Genomic DNA, 25,887 nt, shown 5'->3' with positions numbered 1-25,887 from the left:
GCCGTCCTGACTGGGAGAATATAAATGTCGTCGAAAATTAGAAGGTAGAATACCAGTTTTCGCGGATTATAGTTATAGGTCAGGGTTAGGTTAGGTTAAGCACTGCAACCTACTCGGTATAAACCTGGTTCTGGTTCTGGTTCTGGTTCTGGTTCTGGTTCTGGGCTGTCCGATTACCGAGAGCAGGTGAGGTCGCCGGAGCTCAATTATTCACGGTAAAGCAGGTGATGGATGCCTAGAACGAGGTGGTTTCAAAATACGTAGATTGCTATCTGGTTTATGTTATGTACATAATACCAGGTAACGAGTCTCGCAAGAGTGTCGTTTTCCAAGTGTAAATAAAGCAGGAAATCGATGTACGCACTTTCGAATTTCGATCAATCGAGGATTGATCGCAGAATCAAAATTCAAAATTCTTCACATTTCCCAACAGCATTATTCTGTACCTACATTTTAACATTCACTCGAAAAATGTAGTAAAAATATTATTTTAAAATGTAGTAAAAATATTATTTTAAAACATTTTCGTTCAAAGATAATGTTAGAAACAATGCGTATAAACGATTTAATACCAGTTTTGAGATCAAACATGTGTGATTAAAAAAGAGACAATGGTTTTACGAAAATTGAATAATAGCATCTGAAGAATCATCTACAAATTTTTGCAGTGTATATAATAAACGATTCCGAAGATTGTAAAAACAAGTACCAAGAACATTGATGGTTCAACGATTTTCCCGCCCAAATTCTCAATTCCCGCGCATGCAACAGGCGGCAAGCAATCTCGGCGAGGGAACAGCAAACGATAAAAATATAAACTCGTTTCAATATTCGAACGCCAACCGCGTTCGCGGCGGCCTTGGCTAACATCGGTTAAAACAGCAATCAGCTGGTCTATCAGTGTCAGCTGTTCACTAGTTCACCTCTTTCTCTCTCTCCGCGTCTCTCTTTCTTCCTATCTCTCTCTCTCCTCTCTCTATCCTCTCCAACAACCTACGGCCGCTGAAGTATGCCATGCATGCCTATATCTCGTAGGTACATCGTGATTCTTGGCTACGTAATTCATTCTGCCGATTCGATAGATGCTCGTCAGTTTTTTGATATTATCATTCATGGCGTTCGTAAATTTTTCAAGGGATGCTTAATACAGACTTCCGTGGTGTTGAACGCCAAAAGGCACTCGATGAAAAAGAATTGGCATAAAATTGATAGTTTTTTTTTTTTTTTTGATAAACCTGTTCAGTGAAATACATATTATATATCATCGGTGAATTTAAAAGTTGGGAAAAATTCTAACGGAATGTCGAGAATTTTGTAGCACAGCTTGAACAACATACCTATTTTTAAGAGTTTCTTTTTAAATAAAGTGAAAACTCTTAGAGCAAGTTGACTATAAATAAGACAGCCCTCTAACTCTAATTTCTATAAGTGTTTTCATTTTCTTTGGAGAGAGTAAAAAAAAAAAAAAGTATGATTTTAGACGGTCTCAAATCGAAAAGCAGGTTCATTAATGAAGTGCCGGTTATTTCGGCTATTAGAAAGACAGTTTAGGTGAAAATACCAATTGATCCGATGCTCAATACTTTTGATTGGTGTAGTCTCGAATTCATTGAAATTTACGAGCGATGGATTACGTACTCGAAAACCCCGTTAATACGAAGGGTATCGATTATGCAACCCTTCTAAAAACAGGCCATTCGAAAACATCGATTCGTCAATGATCCAATAAAAAATGCCAATCCGTGTTTCGCAACTCTATAACAAGATATTTTGTGAAACACATAATGCAATACTGATGATTGAGCTTCAATTTACGAGGATGCCGACAAAAACGATTTTCAACTTGAAAAACTGTGAGAACTGTTGGTCCAAGTGTTGGATTAGTAAGAGTTAATGTACAACTTCTTTTATTCCTCGCCATGAAATAAACATGTTCATGCGTCAAGTCGTATTATCCGCTTAATACTCACAAGTGATCAGCCGCAAAGGCGGGAGCGAAAATTTATACATTATTTCAATTTTTGATTCATTTCATAAACTGTATACAGTTCATCATGTATACCTATAATATATTCTCACGTATATCGTTGACTCGAAATTCCTCGACTTCGACAAGCAGATATACGTGTCATCGATGTAAAAAATAAGAGATTTTAGCAATCGTCACGTGGTCTCGGAAAGAGTATAACATTTCAAAGATTATGAAAATCAGGTCAACGAAATCGAATTTAAATGCAATAAAATCTTCTGAAAATTTATTTTACTAACAATATGAGGATCCGGTGAAACATAAGTTAAATCATTAAACTTTTTTCATATTATTCCAAGTAAAAAATGTCGTAATTTTTCGAGTGGTTAAATTTTGAGTGTGGATAAATCTCATGTATATTACATTACAGAGTTTTAAAATAATAATTACATCTTGTTGTTGCACATGCATAAAAACACTTTTAGGATTGTACGAGTGACAAATCAAATTTGTACACATAATATTCATACAAAAGCGAAGAAACGTGCTGAGTATTATGTAATATAAACATATAGTAGATATACGATGGGTGTAATAATGATAATGACTGTTGGTAAACATACTCGATGACTACGTGTTCAAGCACCGCTCATAAGGAAGGTCATGATTGCCTTTACACGAGTAGCCTTGAAGCTTGGCGAAAAGTAGAAAAGAGAAAGAGAGAGATGAAAAAATCTTGCATTTCAATTCGGCAGAAGAAAAAAGAAAGAAAAAAAAAAGTGAAGACGAATCTTCCTCGCTGAATTTGCGTGTACAAACGTGTGTATAACGTGGCATATAATTGATTGATGATTATATACATACCGTTTAAAAGATTATGTACACATCATCGTACGTGTATAAGTACGTAAATGTATTCAATACGTATCAAATTGTTATGAGATCGAACGTCGAGGAGACGAAGGTGCTACTTTTTTGTTCTACAAATCTTCAGTTACGATAATTTATTCATATTTTTGCCCTTTCTCCTTTATATATATATTTTTTTTTTATTCTATTCTATCGCGCGGCGTAATATGTGCAACGTCAATAGTGTAAATCGTGTACAATGCGTATTGTATCGATATTTGTGACCTGCCTATAAGCCGCCATTTTTCTCGACTGATGGGTGCTGAAAAACAAACAAAAAAAAAAAAAAAAAATCAAAAGGAATTTACTGCAGAGAACGAACTGGCGAGCTGATGATTGAAATTTAAAAACCAGTCTTTCCGCCCACGTTTTTTTTTCTCATGCTGTATTTAAATGATGTGTATCTTCACGTGGTTTCATAGTAGGTATATTATATATATATATACCTATATATACACACGTATGTATGTATTAACGCATACAGTAGGCGGCAAAAAAGTATATTCGTACGGTAGATAAATTTGAAGTAAAATAAGGAATAATTTTTCTAATTAATTAATTCATTCAAACGTCTTCTGTTTTATTTTATGCCTGGACAATAACGTAAAGAAACATATAGAATCGGATTGGTTATCTTATGTTGCGTAGCTAATATGAAGGCAAGAACAAGATTATTCGTACACTATATATACGAAACTTTTGTCCCTCACTGTATATCAGCAGCAAATCGCCGTATGGTTGGATAACAATAAATGAGGCTGGAGTTAGTAATATTATGGTAACGGTGCGTGTTTAGGAAAAATCGTTACTTTACACCTTCAGGATTGTCTGATATTTAGTAAACCACAATAAACAAAACACGTTCATAATTTGAGAAGCCAACTCATTGAAAGTTATTGTAAAATTGAACGACAATGAATTTTTCCCCGATGTTTCGTTGCGGAAACGTTACTAACTTCAGCTTCGTTACAATGACCCATTTTATATTATTCATCAATTTAGCAATCTTTTGAACAAGATTTACTAATACATCAGATTATGTGGATACATAAATTGTTTATTTTGCAGCTACCGGGATGTTCAAAGATTATTGACAATTGTATCGGGATTCAATAAAACGAATATACAACCGAACTTAAAAATTGTATAGGATCATGTATCGTCGCGTGACAAGAAAAAAAAAAACTTGTATAAACATACACATGTGTTACAAAACACTGCTCAGCAAGTTTCCTTACAGAAAAACTTTTATACCTGTATGTATAAGGATACGATAAACTTCTCGTAACTTTGAATCAAAATTTTTGTCATGAAAACTTTTTTCACCCCTTCACGTGTAAGTATATTTGATAATATAGACAAGCTCCTTTTTTCTTTTTTATTTTTGCAAACCTGAATTTTTCTGGCAATTAAATAATATTGTTAAAAACCTATTATAATCGATGATCCAATGAATCAAGGCGATGATTTTTATCAGATCTGAAAAATTTTCATGACAATTTGCTCACCGACTTGTTTCCCAATATTATCACGAGGAAAAGCAAGAATATTCGCAAGTAAATATTTTTCAAGTTACGAATTTCGTTGTTTCAAATTTGAAATTATGCGAGCGCAATGAGACGGGATTAGCGCGACAAATGATACGCAGCTCAGCGTGGGGGACAGGTTGATATTGCACGAGGTTTACGAATAAAAAGTAAACAACGATGGACGAAAAACTTTCATGAAAAAACACACGCACCGTGTATCGTCGTCGATGAACGCAACAGCAGCATGGAAGCAGCAGCAGCTGCAACGATTCCTACACAGCATAGCACTCCTCTTTCTTTATCTGCTGCTTTATGCTGCACGAAAGATACAGTAGAACCTTCATCCGAACACGAAACGAAGCAAATCATATACACAAGCAGCGTAAAACGGAGTTTCAAAAATCCGTCAAACATGAATAAGCAATTTAGCCGTCGGTATTGTCACTCCGTAATGTACTAGGAGAAAATTGTCACATTAATATGAGTTTTAACGTAAAAATACTAAATTAATTATCGTTTTTGCTATTAGACTATAGTCATTTGTAAAATTTGAAAAAAAAACTGATAAAAAAAAAAATGATTTCATCTAATAACTCGAATTGTTGTTGAAACCACTTTTCCGATAACGGTAAAGACAAAACAAAACAAATGAACGAAAAAGAAAAAATCAGCACAGCCCAGTCGGCGAAAAGATATCGAGGTTCTACTGTTGCGTGTTTTCCGTGCTCAATATTAGAGAAAAGTTGCTGGACCGCTGAACTTCGGTTCCCAGTCGTTTCATTAGTATACGTAGGCATCACCTCCACCCCTTTATCTTTCCTTTTTCCCTTTGGTCTCCCTCTCTTCGATACTCCGTTAATCTGATATCTCTCTCTCTCTCTCCCTCTTGTGTTTACATGTGCTCGCGGTTTCTCCGCGTCTTGACCCTGTACTCTGTATGCTTTATCTTAGTTTTCTTAGTTTTCTTAGTTTTAAGCTCTTAGGTTAAGTTTTATTACATTATATTTTATTACATTACATTATATTTAATCTTTTTTCATGTACGCATTGCCCACGGAGCTTTTTCTCCAGGGCATAATAAAACTTACTTCATTCATTCATTCTCTTTCTCTCTATCCTCCGCACACACTGCATACATATGTATAACATTATACACACGTACGTAAGGAGCGAGTATATAAACGCGGGGTAAAAGATGCGGGATGATGATGATGACGACGACGACGATGAAGCGATGCATGTGAAGAAGGGAAGGACCGAGTTCCAGTCTCGGGTTACTATCTCGGCTAAGGGATTCTTAAGCAAACCTCTAAGACTGGAAAAACGGGGGGAGGCAGCTGTTCTATAGGCATTCTTTCATCCCCGAAGCGTTTCAGCCCCCCCCCTCCTCATTCTCTCTCTCTCTCTCTCTCTCTCGCGCTGCCCGTTGCAGACGGAGAAAAAAAAATGGAGGGGCAGCGAGGAGGTTGGGGGGGGGGGGGGGGGGGGGGGGGGGGCTGAAAGAGGGCCTGATGCCCAACCTGCGGAGCAGCAGAGTTAGGGACAAACCACCGAGAGGTAAGAAGGTAAGTTCGTTCCCTCGGCACGCCACGACGCGTTATTCACATGTATCCTGGCAGCCTGCCTGCCGGGGGGGGGGGGGGGGGGGGGGGGGCTGACGGCCCCTTCTTTTACAGGCGCAGGTTGCCGCTTGTTCCTTATTTTCTCGGCGTCGTTCACCAAGAATCGCCCTCCAGGTCCTTTTTAGGACCTCGGTGCGCGAAGTGCGCACACTTTTTTAGTAATGAGTTATCATGTACCCTTCGGGGGATGTTATAGTCAGTCCTTATCAGCCGGGTTATATGTCTTCTATTTCAGTTATTATCCGAGGCTACGTATCGCGATGCAAAAAGAGCGTAAGGGCCGTATTCTACATTGCAATCCTGAGAAACAAAAAAAAACACAGACATATTTTTGCGAAATATTATAATGTATTAATGAGTTTTTGTTCAGAATTGAACGTACGATTCGGCTGTTATGTACTTTTTGCGATGCAACGCATGGCCTCCGATTATCAGTTGCGTGTCTCGGATGTTTTTTTTATCTCGTTTCGAAAATTATCATCATCATCATTGTCATCGTTTTCAATCATTTTCTCAAAACTTCTTTCAATGACAAGGTTTACTCGAAGTTTTAACCGCTTGGTGGCTCTGCAGCCGGTGTCTCGTTTCAATCGTCTCTTGAACTGATTTCGAACGTATTTATGAAATGAATATGGAATCACGAACAGAATGTTACTATTCGTTTTACCTATTGCATGGTATCAGCAAACAGTAACATGGTACGGACAGTAAAAGTGGGTATAATTACGACCGCGAATGTCGATGAATTTCGAGGTTATGGCAGCAACGAGCAGAGATAATATACAGTTAATACAGCAACACAAAACCTGCGTATCTTCATATTGTTCTGGTATTTGATCTGCAGATTTCACTTTTCTTTAAAAATTTTGTACTCGCATTATTTCGAGAAACTTCTATGAACAAGTATACATTCAACATTTTACTGTTCAACGTCAGCACCACTTAACGATCAGTAAACTACTCCGGTTTCTTTTGTTCTTCTCAATTTTTTTCGGTTATTGCATTGCATAACTATTCTGTATGTTAGTTTGTTTTAATTGTTTGTGATTTTGTCATCTAACTTGTCATCCATTTCTTAAACACACATGTATCGAATTTGAGTGACAATGTCAATGAATTATAATCATTTTATATCCGCAATCGCCGATATCTATTTAAAAAATTTTTAAATCGCGATTTTCTTCGATTTTTAGTTAGATTAACATATATGCGAATTTAAACTCCGCAGGAAGAAGATTGTTAGTACGATGAATGGTTGGAATAATTTATATTTTACATAAGCGTTATATAGATACATAGTTTATGGCTAACCGGTAGGCCTATTGGGACAGAAGTAGAGAAATGTAAGCGTCGTCCTGTTTTCGAGGCCGTGTTAGAAATCTGGAATCCTGCGTGCCGCAAGATTCGTAGAAACGTTGCGGAAAAAAAACCTGAATAAATAAAAATTTCTTCGACATTTAACGACGTTAAGTTTGTCTGTTATTATGCGCTATTATTGGTGTTAATGCTTCTAGCTCGATAGTACGAGCCGCTTCTATGGCCAGTTTTATTACTATTACTTTTGCAGTGTGTATCAATTTCCCTTCCTTGAATTATACCTAACTAGTACCCAACGAAACTGAATTATAATACGTAAGAATATCCGCGATCGCCGAATAGCCGGACGATGCGTGGGCCACAACTAAGTAGTGATAATTTTAGTAGGCATATTAACGTCACGTTGTAACTAAGTCTCAAAGTTGCCGTCTGATATACGGCGACCCACCGAACAAGACGACGCCCATCGCAGTCAGCGTTACGCGTTGCGTACCAACCTAACCTAACTTTCAACGGGTGGCGCCCAAAGCGCCTGTTTGACTCTGTAGTCATATTTTCGGCATTCCGAAATTAGCCAACGGTATTTTTAGCGATCCTTTCTACTATGCCAAATTGCTAACAAGCTTGAAAATATCTTATATTCCCACAAAATTACGAAAGAAAATAATGTGACGCTCTGACATCTGGCGGCAGGAAATGAACCGCCGTATTTAATTTCAAGAAACCTCTTTTTTTATTTATCACGCTACATCAAATCTGCGCATCGAAAATGAAAACTCGTAATTTGCATAAAGTTTTCTGTATCTTCATACCCGTATGATTTATCTAAAATGACCATTTACCGACACTTCAGTTTTCTGCGCCATATTGTTTAGCCATTCATCTTTAGTTTCATTGCCGATCAATCTCAATTGCGAAAAGTAATTTTGGGACGCACCCGAGTTACTTTGCCCGCCTCACAAGTTCAATTTTTTTAGGTTAGGTCAGCTTCGTAGTTCTTTGAAGAGGGGTCTAATTGCCCGTTGTCCGCTTCAGGCTCTTAGGTTCAGTTGAGAAATTTTCGCTAAATTACGGACTCAAGATGGGGATGAGCAAAAGTTCATTTTACGATGGGTTGGTAAAACATTTGAAGAAGATCTGCAGACTCGAAAGAATTTTATGATTTTAGAAAGGACTGAGCCGGGGTAATTTAAAAAATACAAACAATACTCAGCCCCTCTTAAAATCATAAAATTCTTTGATATTTGGTGCGGGTTTTCAAGTTCGAAAGTACGCATGGGTGCCGCTATTTATTAACATGCAAAAATATCTACTTTGGTTGATTGTTATCGGTGTTCAAAAGCCGACTTATTTAACGTAAATTGAAATTCAGATGAGTTTTCTGTCTAGTTTCGGAATGAAAAACACGGAAACCGGGAAAAAAATATATCCCATTGTCGCACAATTGAGAAGGCAAAAAATTTATTAGAAATTTATTAGAAAATTAATTGTAAATTACATCCAATTAATCGCAAAAATCGAAACCTTTCAATCAACTCTGTACGTATATCGGAATTGGCACGATCGAGCCGCTAGGTGTCGCTGCGCGTAGTCTTCGCGCATAGACACGATCTCATGATCGATCCGACGATCTGGCAGTCTGAAGCACTCTATTAAAAAGGGCGCTAAGCCGCTAAGCCGAAGACGACGGAGTGTCGAGACGCTGGATGGATTGATAACCGAGTAACGCATATATACCAAAGGAGGAAGATAGGGGGGAAAAAAGGATGACTTCCGGTGTGGCAAGTAGATTGTGATAGCAGCTGAGCCGCGCGGAGCAGCCCCTAATCTACACGCACATTTTTACCGTCGAAAATATGTACGTACGTGGCTCTGTGTGGCGGTTATGTACAAACGGCAGCTCGTATGCACGGGGAACAAATCAGGGATAACTGACGATGGTGGCATAGCAACTGACCGTCAGTCAGGAACAGAGACAGCCAGACAGACAGATAGACGCTGCCGGTCCTGCGCGCATCAAGATAAATTTCTACACAAACGTATTTTATTTTAGTACTTTTTTTTCCTTCAGATTTCTTATCACCGAGCGCACATCGATAGCAATGCTCTCGTAAATCAACCGGGAAATCGTCGTAACTTTTTTTTTAGATCGATGCTTTATATTCCGGCGTGAAATTACTCCAAATCTAACCCAACTTTCATTCATTTGTTACATTTTTATTACAGTTTTAAACTACTCTCAATTATCTCAAACTTCCTTTACAGTTTGTTCTTCATCTAGTTTTTTCACTCAGCCTTTGCTGCACTAGCGTTACGAGCTGTAATATTCCAAATAACTCGATGTACGGTTTAACGTTAAAACAAACAACGTATTCCAAAAATTATGTTCTATAGACGCCAAACCTTTATTCTTATCATACCGATGTAAATAATTTACGAATCATAATAATACATAATACTTGTACCAATAATATTTCGCTTAGTTTATGACGAAACAATCGTACATCGTTGAATAAAATTTCCAAAATATCAAATGTTTGTCCATTGTTTAAGATAGTAAAAATTTATGGACATGTTCGATTGGGATTTAGAAGAAATAAGTATGACAATTAAAAGTTTAAGCTGGTCATGGTTTTTTTTTCTCACCCAAATTCTCAATTATTTTTCAACGATTATGATGTGAACGTAAACGTAGATCTTTTACATATACCTAAGCATAACTGTGCGTATACATCGTAAATGGGGATAGAAACAAACGCGTTGAATACAGAGTGTGTGTGCACTGACGGTTCGTGATGGAACAGAGATAACGAGGAAAAGAGACGGACAGAGGCAGAGTTGATGAGAAGAAGGGAGAAAGAGAGAGTTTTAAAAATTCAAACACGTTGTCAAACATTCGTTGTTAACATCGGTTTGACTGTCTTTCGTATATATCGCGCATATAAGGAGGAGAAAGAAAAAGAGACAACGCTGGCAGACGAATGAACGATGTATAATTTTTTCTAGGAAAAAGGATGTGCAGAGGTTTCTTTGCTTTCCTTTATTCTCTCGTTCTTTTTAATCCTTGTAAGCTTTGTCAGAGATCTCGCTCTTCTCTCGCTCAACTCGTTTCTTCAGTATTCACACAATGATGCTCTCTTCTACCTCATCCTCCTTTTCCTCTTCCTCCTTCCAGACGCCGCCTAGGTACTTGCTCTATCCTAAATGCGGGAACGTCGTATGTAAATATCTTACCCTAGCCGTTGGACGACTGACACGAAAAAATACGTCAGCCATTCGGGAGGAACGGAGAAAGAATGAAGAGAGAAAGGTAAAACGATTCATCAATTAAGACGCTGTGCACGTTCAACGGAAATTACAATAATACGAATCACCGGATATTTGTTTATCCTGCATTTTGATTAACAAAATATGGACGCGATTTTTTATGCTTTATACACTGTGGCATTGTTTTTGTTCCAATCAACCAAAATCACAAGTTTGAAGATAGCAATGTTAACTTCACAAAACATTGGGGGGGTCACGATTATCAAATTTCAGAATAACTTTGAAGCAGTTGAATTTCCAGAATGTAAGTTAATTTTGTTTTGTTGCGGTAAACTCAATTCCAGATAACTCCAAAATTGCAAAATAACGATACTTGTAAACGTGCACGGTTACAATAACGCCACTAACTTCAACCTCGTCCAAAGTCTGGTTACATGAATTAACCAACTTCTTTCAACATAGGCATCCAACCATTCGTCGGATCCGACAAAAGTGTTTGGTCATTGACTTTCGGCTGAAGTGGAACCAAATCGTTTCTCGATTCAAAGATACATTAACACGAGCATGGTACTAGATTAAAAAAATGTCAAAAAATTATTCAGTTAATTTAGGCCTGTTATTCACATCAGTCAAAAAGAGTCATTTAATCGTAACGTTTCGATTAAAATGTAGAAAATTTTTACCCCGAGTTCAGGCGGGCAGTTCGTTACCGGGCACAAAAATGAGTGTAACAGGGGTTGGCTGTCGGTTTCGCCACTTCCTGTGACAGTTGCTGAAGTGAAAGCCACGGTTCCGTGATCATCAACGAGCAACAAACAGCGGTGACGGAAAGTGACCAGGAACTCTGAAAGCAGCTCTGCACCTGCCGGTGACCGTTGCTCATTAGTCTTTCGAAAAAAGTAAAAAAGGGTGCCGAGGGAGAGAGAGAGAGAGAGTGAAATTTAGACCGTTTCTGTCGTTTTTTTCTCCTTTGATATGATCGGCACTAAACACGGTAAAAACTGGTGCCGGACCAGGAAGAAGAAAGAGGAAAAGAATGCATACTGGTTGTCATGACTTCCTCCTCGTCGCCGCTGACGGCGTAGACACACACAACATGCACCGGAAGATCCCCTTTCCCATTTATTACGGTTAGTCACTGTCGAGGAGGAAGTCGCGGACCGTTTCTCATTCGCCTTCTCTTCATCCTCATCCTCCTTCTCCTCCTCCTCCCCCACCTTCGCCTCTTCGGCCTGTAGGCCACTTAAGGAGGTCGCGCCTCAAGGGGCAGGGAAGAAATGATGATCGCACACCTGCCGCCTGTCTGTCCTTCCTTCCTTCCTTCCTTCTTCAATCGCTATGCAGGTATGAGGCAGAGTCGACCCGCCGATTCCACCTTGTTCCTTTTTCTGGAAGTCTTTTCATTCATTCGTTTCCAAGCATATCATAGATTCTTATCTCTGTGACCTGTTCACGGCTTCTTCTTCACCTTGCTTCCACTTGCAGCACACTAAGAGACCATTAGATCAGTGCCATGCAAACGTATCGCACGCAAGTCCTTATCGAATGATTAATCTTGCAGCTTATTAAGCTCAGATTATATTCAAAGTTGTTTAGAGCTGTCCGCATTACTGGGAACAAATTCAACTCATCAACGTTATTTCGTTTGGAAACAGTTCGAAACAGTTCTTGCTCTCAAATAACCGAACTTCAGTATCAGCGGGAACTTTATTATACCGCATCATGATCCATGGATGTCTCAATATCAACTTCAATAGTGACATTCGAGTGATTAACTAAATTAAGATGTTGTTTCAATCCAACGTCACATGTCACACAAATTCAATTCTTCGGGCATCTACACTTCACACGCACCTGTGCACATAATAGCTAATTACTAATTGACACAGACGCTTATCGTGTTTTGAAACGAATACATAATGGAACCTGCACTTGCAGCGCTGTGCTCTGCCTTCAATTAGGGTAATTGCTGAGACCAGCGGTGTTAGTGGATTTGATTGCTCGCCAGGTTTATTTATAACCAACCATCAGGTATGTATGTATGTACAATGCTAGGTGGCAAAGGGAAGAAAAAGTACACAAGCGACCGCTTATTATCTTATCTAAATTGTTCCTCGAACCAAGCAAAACTGGCGCGTCAAACGGGAATATAATGGTGTTGGGTATCCAGGTGTCAAGTTCGTGGTCTGCCCCACTCTCTTTAATCTCTCACCTTCCCTCTTATCCTTCCACGGTAAACTAATAACGCTTCGTACTAAGTCATACTCATACATGCGTATAAGTCCATGCATCATCTAAACCAAATGTATGTACATTAAAACCTTCACTCACGATCTATCACAGACTTTGCGCAATTAGCGGCGAAAAACTTCAGTGCAAAATTCTACAGACTATAGCTTGTTAATCGAACACTTGATTCAAACCCAACTCTCCAAATCGATCACAAACATTGTTCTACATTAGTCGAAACTGGCAAACTTGATCACATTTTCTGCTGACAGTGTGCCAATTCCCTTCTAACTTTTCACACACTAAATGTCATCATGGGTGACGATAAATTGCTCATACTTCGTCCTTTTCTCTGGTCCAAATTGTCAATTGCTTAGCTCATTCACGGTGCAATAAAATTTCCAGTCTCTACCGTCTCGGAAAGGCTTCATCTTATCGTTAGTCTGTAATTATTCACGTTTCGATTGTGCTTGTAAGTTTACTCGCACTTCTCACTCGTTAGCTTTGCCGTGGGAAAAATTATCGACTGTTGGACAGATCTTTTACCACGACCGGAATATTATTGCGCTTCTTCAGAGGCTCTCAGAGGTTGCAGGTACGTCAGACGATGCAGCTGATGTGTCGGGTTATTTGGTGTCTGCATGCAACCTCGCGCTAAACGAAGGAAGCAATGAACGCTCTGCACCTGTAGCTCAAGAGTGGTGGTGCAGCATCAGCAGCGGTATCAGTGTCAGGTCCAGCGCTGCTTTGATGCGCTGTGAGTAAGTATAGTCTGTAACCTCCGTGCAGGTTCTTGCGTTGGGATCCATAAAAGTTGCCCAACCGCATTCTGACGCCGATTTTCGGGGTAGGATTTTTTCTTTCATTGTTACGTTTTTTACATTTATAAACGTACGCATGCGTACGTAACTGGTCAGTATACACGTATCAACAAATCAACGGATTATAAATTAATATTTCGAAGTTGCAGATGCAAGAATGCGGAAGAAAACGAATACTTTACTTTTCTGATTTCAATTTTTTCTTTCATTCTCTTCACTGCAGGCCAACAAAATCCTGGTAATACAAGCTGAATTTTTCTACAAGCAGTTAAATTCTGCTCATCTACGAGACTCGAATATACATATTGTACAGATTTTGTTTTCTTTCTTGCTTTCAACCAGCGACAAATTTTCACCATTCCTTCACAGTGCAAAGAATTCTTAGACTTTTGAATTGGGGATAACATTATTCTTTAATATTTCGAAGCATTCTTCGAACCAATAAAATTCCCTGCGCAATTTTTGCTATGTAACACTGGCCGTGTTAATGTTTCGCATAAACTTTCCTCGCAATGTTTAATTTTCCATTATCAAGTACCTACACGAGAGGTTTGTCGCTCGAATCTCCTGTTTCCGCGTAACAATTATCGCAAAGACGATAAAGTAACGTGGGTAAATGCCCCAAGAGTCGGAATCTGCGGCAAGAGAACTCCGCGAGCGAATTATTCTTGATACGCTGTAAACCGATGTGGGAGGCTTGAAAACGAAACCTCTGAACAGTGTGCGGTTGTATCCCACGTGTAGTGTCACATGCCGTACAATGTAACCCATACGCGGTTCCACTTAATTACTTATCTGACCGACACAGTTACCGACGCTTAGAACGCGATTCGGCACGTATAATTTCAAGGGGATCAAATTGCGGAGCGATTTCTTCATCGACGTTTTTTCATTTCTGATGTATTTTCATTTTTTCAATTCATACTGTATTGAAAAAAATATTTTTCAAAATCGACCAAAACGTTTCAGGATACAAATAAAGAATAAACTAACAACGAAGACTGCGGTGAAAAATTTTCTTTTTTATGCTATGACTCAATATCGATATGATAATTTTATATTATCGTCCAAGATTTAGTTTGAAATTCTTCTTGTTACGTGTGTGTAATGAATTTTTTTTTTCATGCCCCGTTACTGAACAATCACCCGATTGAAAAGGAAGTTTTGAAAATTTCTACATTCATACTCGAACCAAAACAAAACCCGGAAATTACCATCACAGACGTTTTTGGATTTGGCACGTTAAACTTTCATACTTCTTTATTATACAGCCATAAACACACATCGTGTAGTCAACTTCCCGTGTAATTAAATGCCTGCAGATGTCGATCAGACGATTCAATATGTATACCACAATTTTCGCAACTTCCGGTGACGATTCTCTCTTTGAACCGAGTATAATGAGTATAAGTGGCGCGAATTGTATGAACAACTAAAGTAAAAGAGAAAACACACGAAACTGACTTGGAAACAAAAAGACGAGAAAAAAAGGCTATAAAAACGGTTACTACACAGCTGTTTATAATATTGTCATTTCAACATCATCACCGCAGTCAGAAAAATTGAAAAAAAAAAAATTGTTTTATTACGCATAGTTCGTCCCTTTATTAAAAGTTTTTTTTCAAGCATAATGGAACGAAGAAAAAAATGTCTGTCTATATTTGCACAGTCAATTATGGAAACACAAACATTGCGATTTTTACCAAAACATTCCGAAATTTTTCGTTCGCGTTATCCATAAAATGAAGAAGAAGTAAAAATTCAGTATTACGAACTGTGTGAATTTCAATAAAAATATCGTCTGCAATATTACTGACCAACGATTCCATATTTTTATTTTCTATACTTCTACATATATTTAGACTTGCTTGTAATGTAATACGGTTAAAAATTCTGATAAAATTGAAAATTCGATATCGAGTGACCCGTCTATTTTTTTTTTTTTTTTTTACCCCCACCCATCGAGAAGTCGCGTCGCGGTTCATCTTTCTTGAACGAAACGATCGACGCCCACCGCGTCGCGCAGCAGCGGTGTCGAGATGATCAACGAGGCGATGAGACAGCGGGTGACGTCAGGTGGTTAATTACTTCGCGTCCGGCAGCCCCCAGCTTAGCCACAAGTAAAACGATCTTCCCGCAACGATGCTAACCGACATTATCTCGTTTCTTGTTTTCTTTCCTCTTTTGCAGTCGTCGCTGTATTTAATGTGACGAGACGATTAGACGTACTCGTGAGTGAGGCGTTGAGATTGTCGTTCCAACGATCGGTTGTAATAAATTATCGAACTGTTATACACACGTATACTTCCGACAGTTTTAAATAATTCTTAAAAAGTCCTATTCTATTTAATTATTATGAAAATAAATATCAGGAATATTTGAAAAACTTTTATAACTTTTTACTTGTCAAATAAACGTAAATATGATTGTTGTGCGCAACGGTTGAATTTCTGAAAATATTACGAGAAAAAAAGAACGGGGGAAAAAAAATGCGACAGTTGATAAACACAAAAACAGCATTATTTTGAATCCAAACGACTTGACCTGCACATATTTCAGTTTCGAATTGCTGTGGTGGTTCGTTGATTTATGTTCGAAGCAGTAATATATCGGATAAAAGTTTTATAAGAAAAATACTTCAAACTTAATAATACACAGAAAGTGTCCACGTTGCGAAAAATTCAATCTCGATCATGAGCAGACAATTCAAAAAATGGTTTTTTCACGAGATTTTGAAAAAACGTTTTTACACGATTGAAAAAACCTTACCGAGTGGATCGCGATAATTCGTCTGTAAAAATAGTACAACATATAAGTTGTAGGTTACATGGGTACAGGTAAGAAGAAGACAACCCGTAATTTTTGAATCAGCGGCGGCAAATTTCTCTTTTTTTCTGTTCATTGCCCAATTTCTGAAGCGCTCGTGATGGTCGTGTTTCTGACAAGGCAATTAAATTTTGCGCGTTCCTAGGAATCGCTTAGGTATCGAGTGTTCGCAGCAGCAGGAGTCGCGAGAGAGAGAGAGAGAGAGAGAGAGAGAGAGAGAGAGAGAGAGAGAGAGAGAGAGAGAGAGAGATCATGCCGCCTCATAATATAGCCCGAAATCAGAATGGCAGGTAAATTGGTATTTTCCCCGTATTCCATAAAAGCTGGCAATATATATATATATATATATATAAAATATATCATAAAATGAAGGCTTAGCGGAAATCTGACCTCTATACGTCGACGTGTATATTAATAATAAGCATAACAATAACGGGCTGGAGAATTGATGAGTGTAACGTTATTTGATTGGATATGAAATCCCCGGGGATCATCGGTACAGCAGAAAACGAGGATAAAAAAAATATATTCCAAGAGCAACAAAGCGAGTGAATAATATTCGTAATTTTCCCGATCGCACAAAACTGATGAAAATTTGGTATAGTGTGATTCTGATTTGACTCTACGTCTACAATTAATGAGCTTCAAGAAAAGGTTATATTCAGAATTTGGAAAGCAAGAAAACTTGAATCGGGGGGGGGGGGGGGGGGGGGGGGTAAATCAACACTCGATCAGAATGAAACAAGATAACAAAAAAAAAAAGTTGGACAAATAGAAAGAAACAACAACGAACATCTGTTTTCGGTTACTTTTTCTGCTAAACCCTAATTTAATAATTACTCTACAGGGTACATAATTGTATACAATTTGCAAAACTGTATGTGTGTGTGCCCATTAAATGAATATATAGGTATTATTTCTGCTTACCATGATGCAGAAAACTTGGCAGTACCCAATTTCACAATATTTATTAGTAGCTGGATTTTGATTTAATTAAATACGTAGTCTTTCGATTATGATAGATTAAAGTATATATAATAAATACACCCACGACGTGAATATATCTACATACGTTTAGTTGAAAAATACAGTGAGTATCGTGTTACAATTTAAATACAAGACCCGATGATAGTATCTGGTCTGCTCGATCTATTCGTCGTTCTTCATCATCAAGATACGCACCCTAATAGGCACACATGTATCTAACTAGTTTAGTGAATTGGTGGTTTTTAACTTGACTTGCTCCCTGATGCATACACGGCTTTCTTAATTCTACACTAATACGGATACCGGGACGAAGAAGAAAGAGAAGACGAATAAGAAAGAGTGGAGGTAGCCTCGGAAGGAATTTTTATGCGTATTCTGATTTCGTTCTTTTTCTTCGTCTTTGTTTCCTCTTTTTCCTTATTCTTCTGGATTGGGATGCTCGATTTAACAACAAAAACTTGTGCAGGTACAATACCTGTACACTAGCTCTCTGCTACGACGATTAGCATCTGCGTAAGGTATGGCTGCTGTAATATACTTTCCGCTTTCGTTCACGAGCCAGCCGAACAGCTAATCATTATCCAATTATGTGAAATCTAATACTCGCGCGCACGCGATTCGCGAAACTTGGGAATAAAAACGCGAAAACAAAAAGCGAAGGAATAGAAAAAATGCAAAACAAATTTTGGGAAATAGAGAAAAAAAAAAAGACACGTCTCGCGGTAAAATCAGATAAATCGAAATACATGTAAATCAACGGAAGATTATTGTGTGTATATCTACAGATATTCAAGCACGCTACTATAATAACTGTATGAGGAAGAGAAAACGGGAAACAGAAAAGAATTGCCTTTTTATAGTTTTACGGTATATTAAAAGCATTCGATATATGTATTACTTTTAAAACACGTTTCAGGCGATGAAATTTGCGCTTACACTACTATATTTGTTTGTTGTTATTTTTTTTCTTCAACCACCAATCGCGGTCGTGTTTACTCTCTCATTTCTATTTGAAACCTACGATCTTCTAATCAAATTTCACTTACTATAGGAATGATAAGATTCGCTCCATTTTAGTCAACGCGAATGAAATAAAACGGTTGAAAGAAGAAAGTAGTAAAATCAATTATAATCGACTATCGCAATAGCAGAATTTCAGATTTCATTTACTTCTTCTAATTCCTTAATAAACAGTTTCCGTTCACAATTTTCAAGGAGACTGCAATACTGCAGGCACAGTGTGAATTGCTTCTTGTATTCTTATACAATTTTTGACACGAAGTAGACAATTGGCTGAAGAAATAACTTGTATATTATTAATTCATAAAAGGTATTAACTCAGAATTTAAAAAGTGCTAATGAGAATACCAATGAGAAATATTTAAAAAATCCTTCACGCTTTGCTTCGCTAGAACGTTGTGAAGAGGAGTAGTCGATGAAGCTGAAGTTGGTAACGATATTGTAATGATTCACGTTTTGGATAAAACTGTTGTTCAGCAAATTCAGGAATGTTTGAGATGCAGTAAATTATAATAAGGAAAAGTGTATACATATTTGGAAAACTTGACTACTTCAGCCACTATAAAAATGCTAAACAGTGATTTTTCCCATATGTGTTTTGCTATGTTAACGTTACTAACTTCAGTTTCTTAGGAATTTATAGAAAAAAATTGTTAACAAAGAATACACTTCAAACAGATATAAAATTGATTGGTAATATAGCTGATGGCCAATCCATGTCGAAACAAGCTTTAATATTATCGTTGCATAGAATGCAATGATATTAATTCAAAACTTCTGATCTCATTCTGACTTGATCAGTTGTTGATATTGCACTTTTGAAGCATAAGTGTAATAGAACTAGTGAGTTCCTCATTTTTCAAAAACAATCAAGTTTTGTTTATACAAGCACCTATGAAAACAAAACAAGTAAAGCAAATATAATTTGAAACCACTATGTGATTCAAATTCAAGTGTTATCGGGTATGCTAAATGATTTTGAGAGAGGAAAAAGTTTGAACAGCAGTTAATCAGCTGTGCTGATTTTACCGAAGTACAATCAATGACACAAGTATACAAAAAATAATAGGTATAGTAAAAAACTCACTTTTAGGAACGAGTGAAACTTGACTTTGCTCGGTGAAACAGGAGGGCTGGACGGAGTCTGATGACTGTTAGGAACCTGAAGAAGATTCTGGACCTCGACGAGAAGTCCTTTTCTCGCGTAGCGGCTCTTTGGACTGGCAAGAACGTCGCTCTCGGCCTTAGCCTTGGCCTGAATGAGTTTGAGATTTTCTTTGATATTCTGCCTCAGAATGACGTAGTGATACCTGCGCATTCTGGCTCTAGAATCTCGCTCACATATCCTACGCCAGCTCTTGGAAACCATGCTAACAGCGCACAGATCCTTGGCGTCAAGAAAGGCGAGTATCTTCGAGACGACCCTCCAGTGGTCACTTTCCTCACCCAAGACGCTCATAAAATCTACACTGCTCCTGCCGGTATAGCACGGAATTGCTCTAGACCTCCTTGGCCCGACGAACTTTGGTCTCTGGCTGAAGTCTAGCCTCTTGGGCCTGATCTCGGCGAGCGATGGGTCGGTGATCATGAGCCTGCTCATTTTCTTGTGGTTCTCGACCGACGATGTGAACGTAAGGGTCTCCCTGCTCGTCGTCGGCGAACCAACAGCCTCCCCCGTCGTCGGTTTGTGGTGCGGCGTGCTTTGGGGCACAGTGACTAGGCTCATCTCGACATCCACCTCATCGTCCGCAGGCTCCGAGGCCATGAACGACAGCGAAGGGACAGCAGGCGAGGGGGGTGGGGAGAGAAGCTGCAGCGTGGAGGCTGGGGTTGTCGGAACGGAGGTCAGGAGTCTTTCGTCTTTTCCGTTTTTGCCGCGATGCTGCCGCCGCAGAAGGTCCTCGAGCTCAGAGGTCAGGCTTAAGCCGCCCGCCGCCGTTCGACTATTTTGAATTTGAATTTCCCGCGCTTTTTGTACCGACGACGAACCGCTCTCCAGACTCAATTCCGTTGAGTTTAGCTTGGACCGGAAACGCGACGAGCGATCCGACGGCCACGGATCCGAGCTCCGGGTCTGCAAGTACCGACGGCGAGGGTTCGATCGCAGCTGATTTCCGCCGGTCGTCCTGGTCGCCGAGGTCATCGCCGGCGTGCCGAAGCTCGCCGATTGAGGAGAGCTCAGGGTTATGTACCCGCTGTCCGCGTTGTCGTAGGACGATCGCATGCTCGTTCGACTTGACGATAGCATCGAGGAACGATGCTGCTTCTTGCGCGAGGACAGATGCGGCGTATCGCCGAGATCCGAACTCGGCTTAGAGTCAGTTTTCTCCATCTTGGTTTGTCTTTCGTTTTTCGAACTTGCGCGGGAAAGGGAATAGAGATAGAGTATTTGTTGGGGGTTCTTGGATTCGCGCGGGAAAGAGAAACAGCGAAATCTCGAGTATTAGTTATTCTTCTGGTGTCTATTTCGGTTTCGAAGGTAAAGGTATAGGCTTCAGTTTTCGACGCGTACTTGAATCTGTCATGGGACGGAATCAGAGAGACAGGGTTTAGGGCGTTATCTATCAGATTTTATTTCGATTCTCAAGCACATGAGCTTGCGAACTGCTCAGAAAAATAGGATTCTTCCCGTACTTCTTCCTGAACGAGATCTCGGACCTGATCTTCAAATTCCGTCAATCGGGATTTAAGGGCTCCGTAATCGAGAGACGTAGAAGAATTTTCTTGTTTTTGAAACACCGCGTCTTCGGTGACGACAGCGAGTCCGAGGTTAGTTTTCGGCCACTTTCATTACCCTCCGATTCGACGACCCGAGCGGAGTGCACTTCCCGTTCTCTTCTTCCCGGCGATGCATCGGGCCGAATGAGAGCCGAGGTTGTTTGGTAACCTCAAGGACAAGGATAACGTACGGTAAACAAACACGCCGGGTCGCCCCTCTTCAATCGACGATCTGCCAGCCGCAGCTTCTGTATCCAATAGTCTTATTCTCTCCACGAGACACAATCGAGTAAATAAACGGCACTGATCGGTCACGGCAATGAAACTACACGAAGAAAAGACACAAACACAAGAGTCACGGTACGCGGAGATAAATCGTAACAACAAACACACGTGGGTTTTACAATATTTTGACTTGAATGGATATGTATTTGAGCGAGAAACTTTTGACACGCACCTTATTCATTCACGTTCATCGGATGTAACGAAAACCTGCATCACCACACAACATGAGACACACAAAAACCACTTGATCGGATGCACGATCACGAGTAAATGACCAAAGGAGCGCGAATAATATCCTCTATTTTCACTGCGCGAACGTACCGACTTAACCAATTCTTTGAAGAATAGATAGAAACGATAACAGTCACAGGACCGCGCGACACAACAAAACACCGGGAACTAAACGTAACGCGCACGCCGACCGCTCGACACGCTGCGTGCTGCTGCTGTTACTGGCTGCTGCTCCGTGGGCAGCCGGTCCTGCTCGGAGACTGTGGAGATACTCGACTAGTTGAGTCCTTTCAAAACTGTTTATCCGTTGCCCTACCGAGGGCCGGCCGCCGGATCTCAGCCAATCGGGTGCGAGGACGCCGTCTGGCGGTGCAGCTGCTCTCCCGCCGGTTCAGCCGAACCGAATCCCATTGGCGGCGAGATTTGTTTTCTGTTATTGGATTCTTTTTCCTTTTCTGGTGTAACGCGTCTTCTTCTTCTCCTCTCGTTTACACGCCTACGCTTATATTATCGCTATCGCAGGCTGAGAACAACACCGTGTCCCGCCAACACGCACGCTGTGATGATGGCACACTTCCTCGCTGCTCCGCGATTCGATCACTACTCTTTCTCTTTCTCTAAACCGCGCGAGATCCTGACAAGGAGGCGGGACGGCAGGGACGCCCGCCAGCGAAAGCCGCGGTATACTAGGCGGGAAAGGCGGGAACGTATCGCACGGTTGCCAACCCTGCAAATTCGACATGTCTGTCTTCGCGGTCAATCGTTCTCCAGAGATTTTCATTACGAATTCATTAAGGTTCGTTATACCTGACGGAAAATGATACAAAAATGGAGTATCATCTATACATATTTCGGATTTTTTGTTACTGATCGATACTAAGTATTTCAATTGTCAAGCTGAATTATATCTTCAACATGATGTCGAGAATACCAAATCACCGGAAAACCTTTGCGAAGGATGCGACTTGACCAATTAATCAAACTGCATCGCCAAACTTTGAGGATAAGTGCTTGAAAAGCTTACTCTAACCTGCTGTCGGTTAGATTGATATCTAGGATAGGCAAATTACCGGATCTATAAAAATATCGAGGATATTGCATGAAAACAGTTCTCAACTACCCTCATTCAATTAATTCATACTTCCATGCTAATGTGGGTATTATTACCCAAAAACATGTTTATTGCAACAACCACTCGATCGGTAAGTGTCGGATGTGTCTTCGCCGCTGTCTTACACCATGCAATGCAATTGTGCGCGCCGATTTTAGCGCTTCTTGTGCATCGTGGATTGTCGGGGAACTAACCAGGTATAATATCGACATTACATTAGGTTAAGTAAGGTTACTTTAACACTTTTAAGCGTTCTAAAGACAACGATTTTCGGAGACGAGCAGAAAGATCCGTAAGAAACGCATAAATATTGGCTTAATTATCTTGATTACCTCGTGACATGGACACCAGCAGTAAAGCGGAATCTGCGCCTAAGCAAGCTATGGTTTACATCTGCGGAGGTGAGCGATACTTTGCCTCAAACTTGGATCATCGAGGTTATGTTATGCATAGCTTTGTTTACCGATACGGCTACACGTGGGTCTGAATAAGAGTTTTTTTTTTAAGAACAAAAGTTATTGTAGCATCTTGTTTCAACTTCACAAGTAATCAATACAATCGCAACCTTAAACTTACTTGACACATGATTAAACATCACACAACGATCAAGCATCTTGTCTGTTTGGTTATTTATCAGTTTGCTCTGTTGTATCTTCTCTGGCTTATTCTTCTTTTCATTATTGCTTTACATCGCGTTTTCAGAATGTCACCACGACAACGAGATCCGTCCTAGAGATCCGATACGTTGCCGAGAATGTGGGTACAGGATAATGTACAAGAAACGCACCAAGCGACGTATCCTTTTCTATTGTTGTCTGCCTCACCAATTGTTTAATCAACTTATTGAACTTTGGCCTTCTTCTGTCAGATCAAAAATAAATAGTTTACTATGAGTCCAATTTGGCATCACTTCGATTGAAATTTAAGACCAGCACTGATAGCAGCAGAGTTTTTTGACTTTCTTGGTTTTAAACTTCATCCACGTCAATGTTTTAACGCAACAACCTATAACACTAGGTTGCTTTCCGCTGAAATTCAACGCTATCTTTTCACTGACGAGTTCAGGGACTTTTCACATGTTTTCAAATTATTGTTACGATTAATAAATGCCCATACTACAACATCATTGTTCGATATCTTGCCAGCTGATGATTTCACCACTGACTTTATAAAATCAAAAGTAAACTCACTACAAAAATTTGGAAAACACATCTCCTTTACATTCCTTAACACAATAATAATCAACAGTCGTCGTCTTCGATGCTCGATAGATGTGTTGTGACCAGCCACAAAACCCTGTACAAATTCTTAACAATAATGGAATTCTATGAAGATGATCATCGTGCCTCAATTTATTACATGTAATTACACTGCGATGAATTAATATTTGACCATTTTTTCTTGTATGTGAAATAAATGACATATATGTCAAAGAAATATATTTTAGCTTATTTAATACATCAAATTTCCTTACTTCTAAGCAACAGAATTGAATACGTTTTTTACTTTGGTTGTAAATGAATTTAAAACTCGTTTGTCTTTTTTTCTTTTTATTTCTTTTAATTTCATTATTTTCATTTTTTTAGGCAATATACTTTCTTCATTTACAATAAATAAATTACACTTTTTTTTTCATCTTTTTTTTCCTCTTTTGCATCAATAAAGTATATAAGAGTTCGTTAACAGATTTTTAGTTTAATTTACGCTGAATTACGGAAGAGGTTAGGTACAGAGAAGAAGGTAAAGGTGGAAGAGCAACGGAGCTTGTGAACAATCGGGAGCCTATGCGAATACATGTATAATTTTAATAATTGATAAAAGTTGGATTCTACCTATTTTAACTACGTATTATTTTATACATATAGCTAATACCTATGTATGTATGTATAATGTTTATAAAATCCTACACTCCGGTCCCTCGATCTGATATCAACAGGCAAAAGCCATCATTTGGTTCCAATGGTATGATGTAGACTTATTTTGGTGTAAACATTGTTGTTGTCGAATTATAATTATTATTATAATCATTATTATAATTACAAATAGTTTCCAAAATTATTATTTAGATTCCTTTTTCGCTTTCTCCTCTACATTCTTAATGAATGCAAATATATATGTGTATCTAGATAATAAAATCCCTTAAAATGATTCGATGATTTTCTTTCTTTCCCTATTTCTTCAGGCGATATATAATATTAGTATCTTCGAAATATCTAAACTGTATATTATACAATAACGGGATCGATCATTCGTTAGCTTCAAATATATCACTACTATGTGTTTTATACATAGGTACACAGGACAGATTAACCTGTAATATGGCATAAATTGTTTAGTCCATTCGTTCACTTTGAATAAAGTATACATAAAATTTTATACTTCGATATAATAATTAAAGTAGTAATCGTTATCAATATTCAATTATACAACCTGTCTACGGTATTAACATATAAAATACTATTGATATATATCATATATAATATTTATTTATCACGCCAACAATTCGCAAGCCCCGTTTCTCCCGCGTGCGCGCGATGTATAAAATTTAAAATAATATATAGTTCCATAAAAATAAAGAAAAAAAGGCCTACCCAACTACTATTACTATTAAACTATCTTATCTTTCCTTGTGTATTCAGTGCGGTAATGACGACGATGATAAAGTGCGTGAAAAATTGTCTAGAAGTCGCTATAGAATCACTAAGTATGTGGGTTGCGTGTAAATTGAAAAAAGCGTGTACTTAAGATGAATACTAAATCGAAATGAAAAAAAAAATTAGCAGATATTGTATCAAACTGTACCAATAAACATCTCAAACTGAGTTTTAGTTTGATTGTGAAAGTAAGTTCATGATTGTGAATCGATACATTTGTTTTTCAATGATTCTATCATGTCAAATTTCATTGTATCTCTTTGAGAAAATTGGAAAGCATTACAACAGATGCGCCAATCAACGGACAGATTAAGATAGAATCCAATCCGTTTCTGCACTGGAAGAATCAATAGAAGAATCAATAATGGGCTTAACAATATTTGTACGAATGC

The 25,887-nt window shown here is 38.8% G+C and overlaps 2 protein-coding genes across 2 annotated transcripts in view; one reads left to right on the top strand and one right to left on the bottom strand.

Annotated features, from left to right (window-relative positions):
• Nucleotides 1-22,413, bottom strand: part of LOC124304945 (F-box only protein 43-like) — a 49,088-nt gene extending 26,675 nt beyond the window's left edge. Inside the window, exon 1 of the mRNA XM_046763757.1 lies at nt 19,584-22,413. Within this exon, the coding sequence (XP_046619713.1) occupies nt 19,584-20,828 (1,245 nt within the window). The 5' untranslated portion in view covers nt 20,829-22,413. The remainder of the gene's footprint in view (nt 1-19,583) is intronic.
• Nucleotides 22,414-23,036: 623 nt separating this feature from the next.
• Nucleotides 23,037-24,278, top strand: LOC124306414 (DNA-directed RNA polymerases I, II, and III subunit RPABC4). Its single transcript, XM_046767103.1, has 3 exons — nt 23,037-23,242; nt 23,544-23,636; nt 24,090-24,278. Exons 1-3 carry the CDS (start codon nt 23,182-23,184, stop codon nt 24,110-24,112), a joined length of 177 nt encoding a protein of 58 aa, XP_046623059.1. The 5' UTR covers nt 23,037-23,181; the 3' UTR covers nt 24,113-24,278.
• The last annotated feature ends 1,609 nt before the right edge of the window (nt 24,279-25,887 follow it).

This window comes from Neodiprion virginianus, chromosome 5 (assembly GCF_021901495.1).
Source record: "Neodiprion virginianus isolate iyNeoVirg1 chromosome 5, iyNeoVirg1.1, whole genome shotgun sequence".
Taxonomy (NCBI): domain Eukaryota; kingdom Metazoa; phylum Arthropoda; class Insecta; order Hymenoptera; family Diprionidae; genus Neodiprion; species Neodiprion virginianus.
Note: the sequence above shows the minus strand (reverse complement) of the source record. Positions and strands in the feature narration are given on the sequence as shown.

Coding starts and splice junctions, on each gene's coding strand:
- LOC124306414 (XM_046767103.1), top strand. CDS start 23,182: ATGGACACCAGCAGTAAAGCGGAATCTGCGCCTAAGCAAGCTATGGTT. Junction 23,243..23,543: donor TATGGTTTACATCTGCGGAG/GTGAGCGATACT, acceptor TCGCGTTTTCAG/AATGTCACCACGACAACGAG. Junction 23,637..24,089: donor CAAGAAACGCACCAAGCGAC/GTATCCTTTTCT, acceptor AATAATCAACAG/TCGTCGTCTTCGATGCTCGA.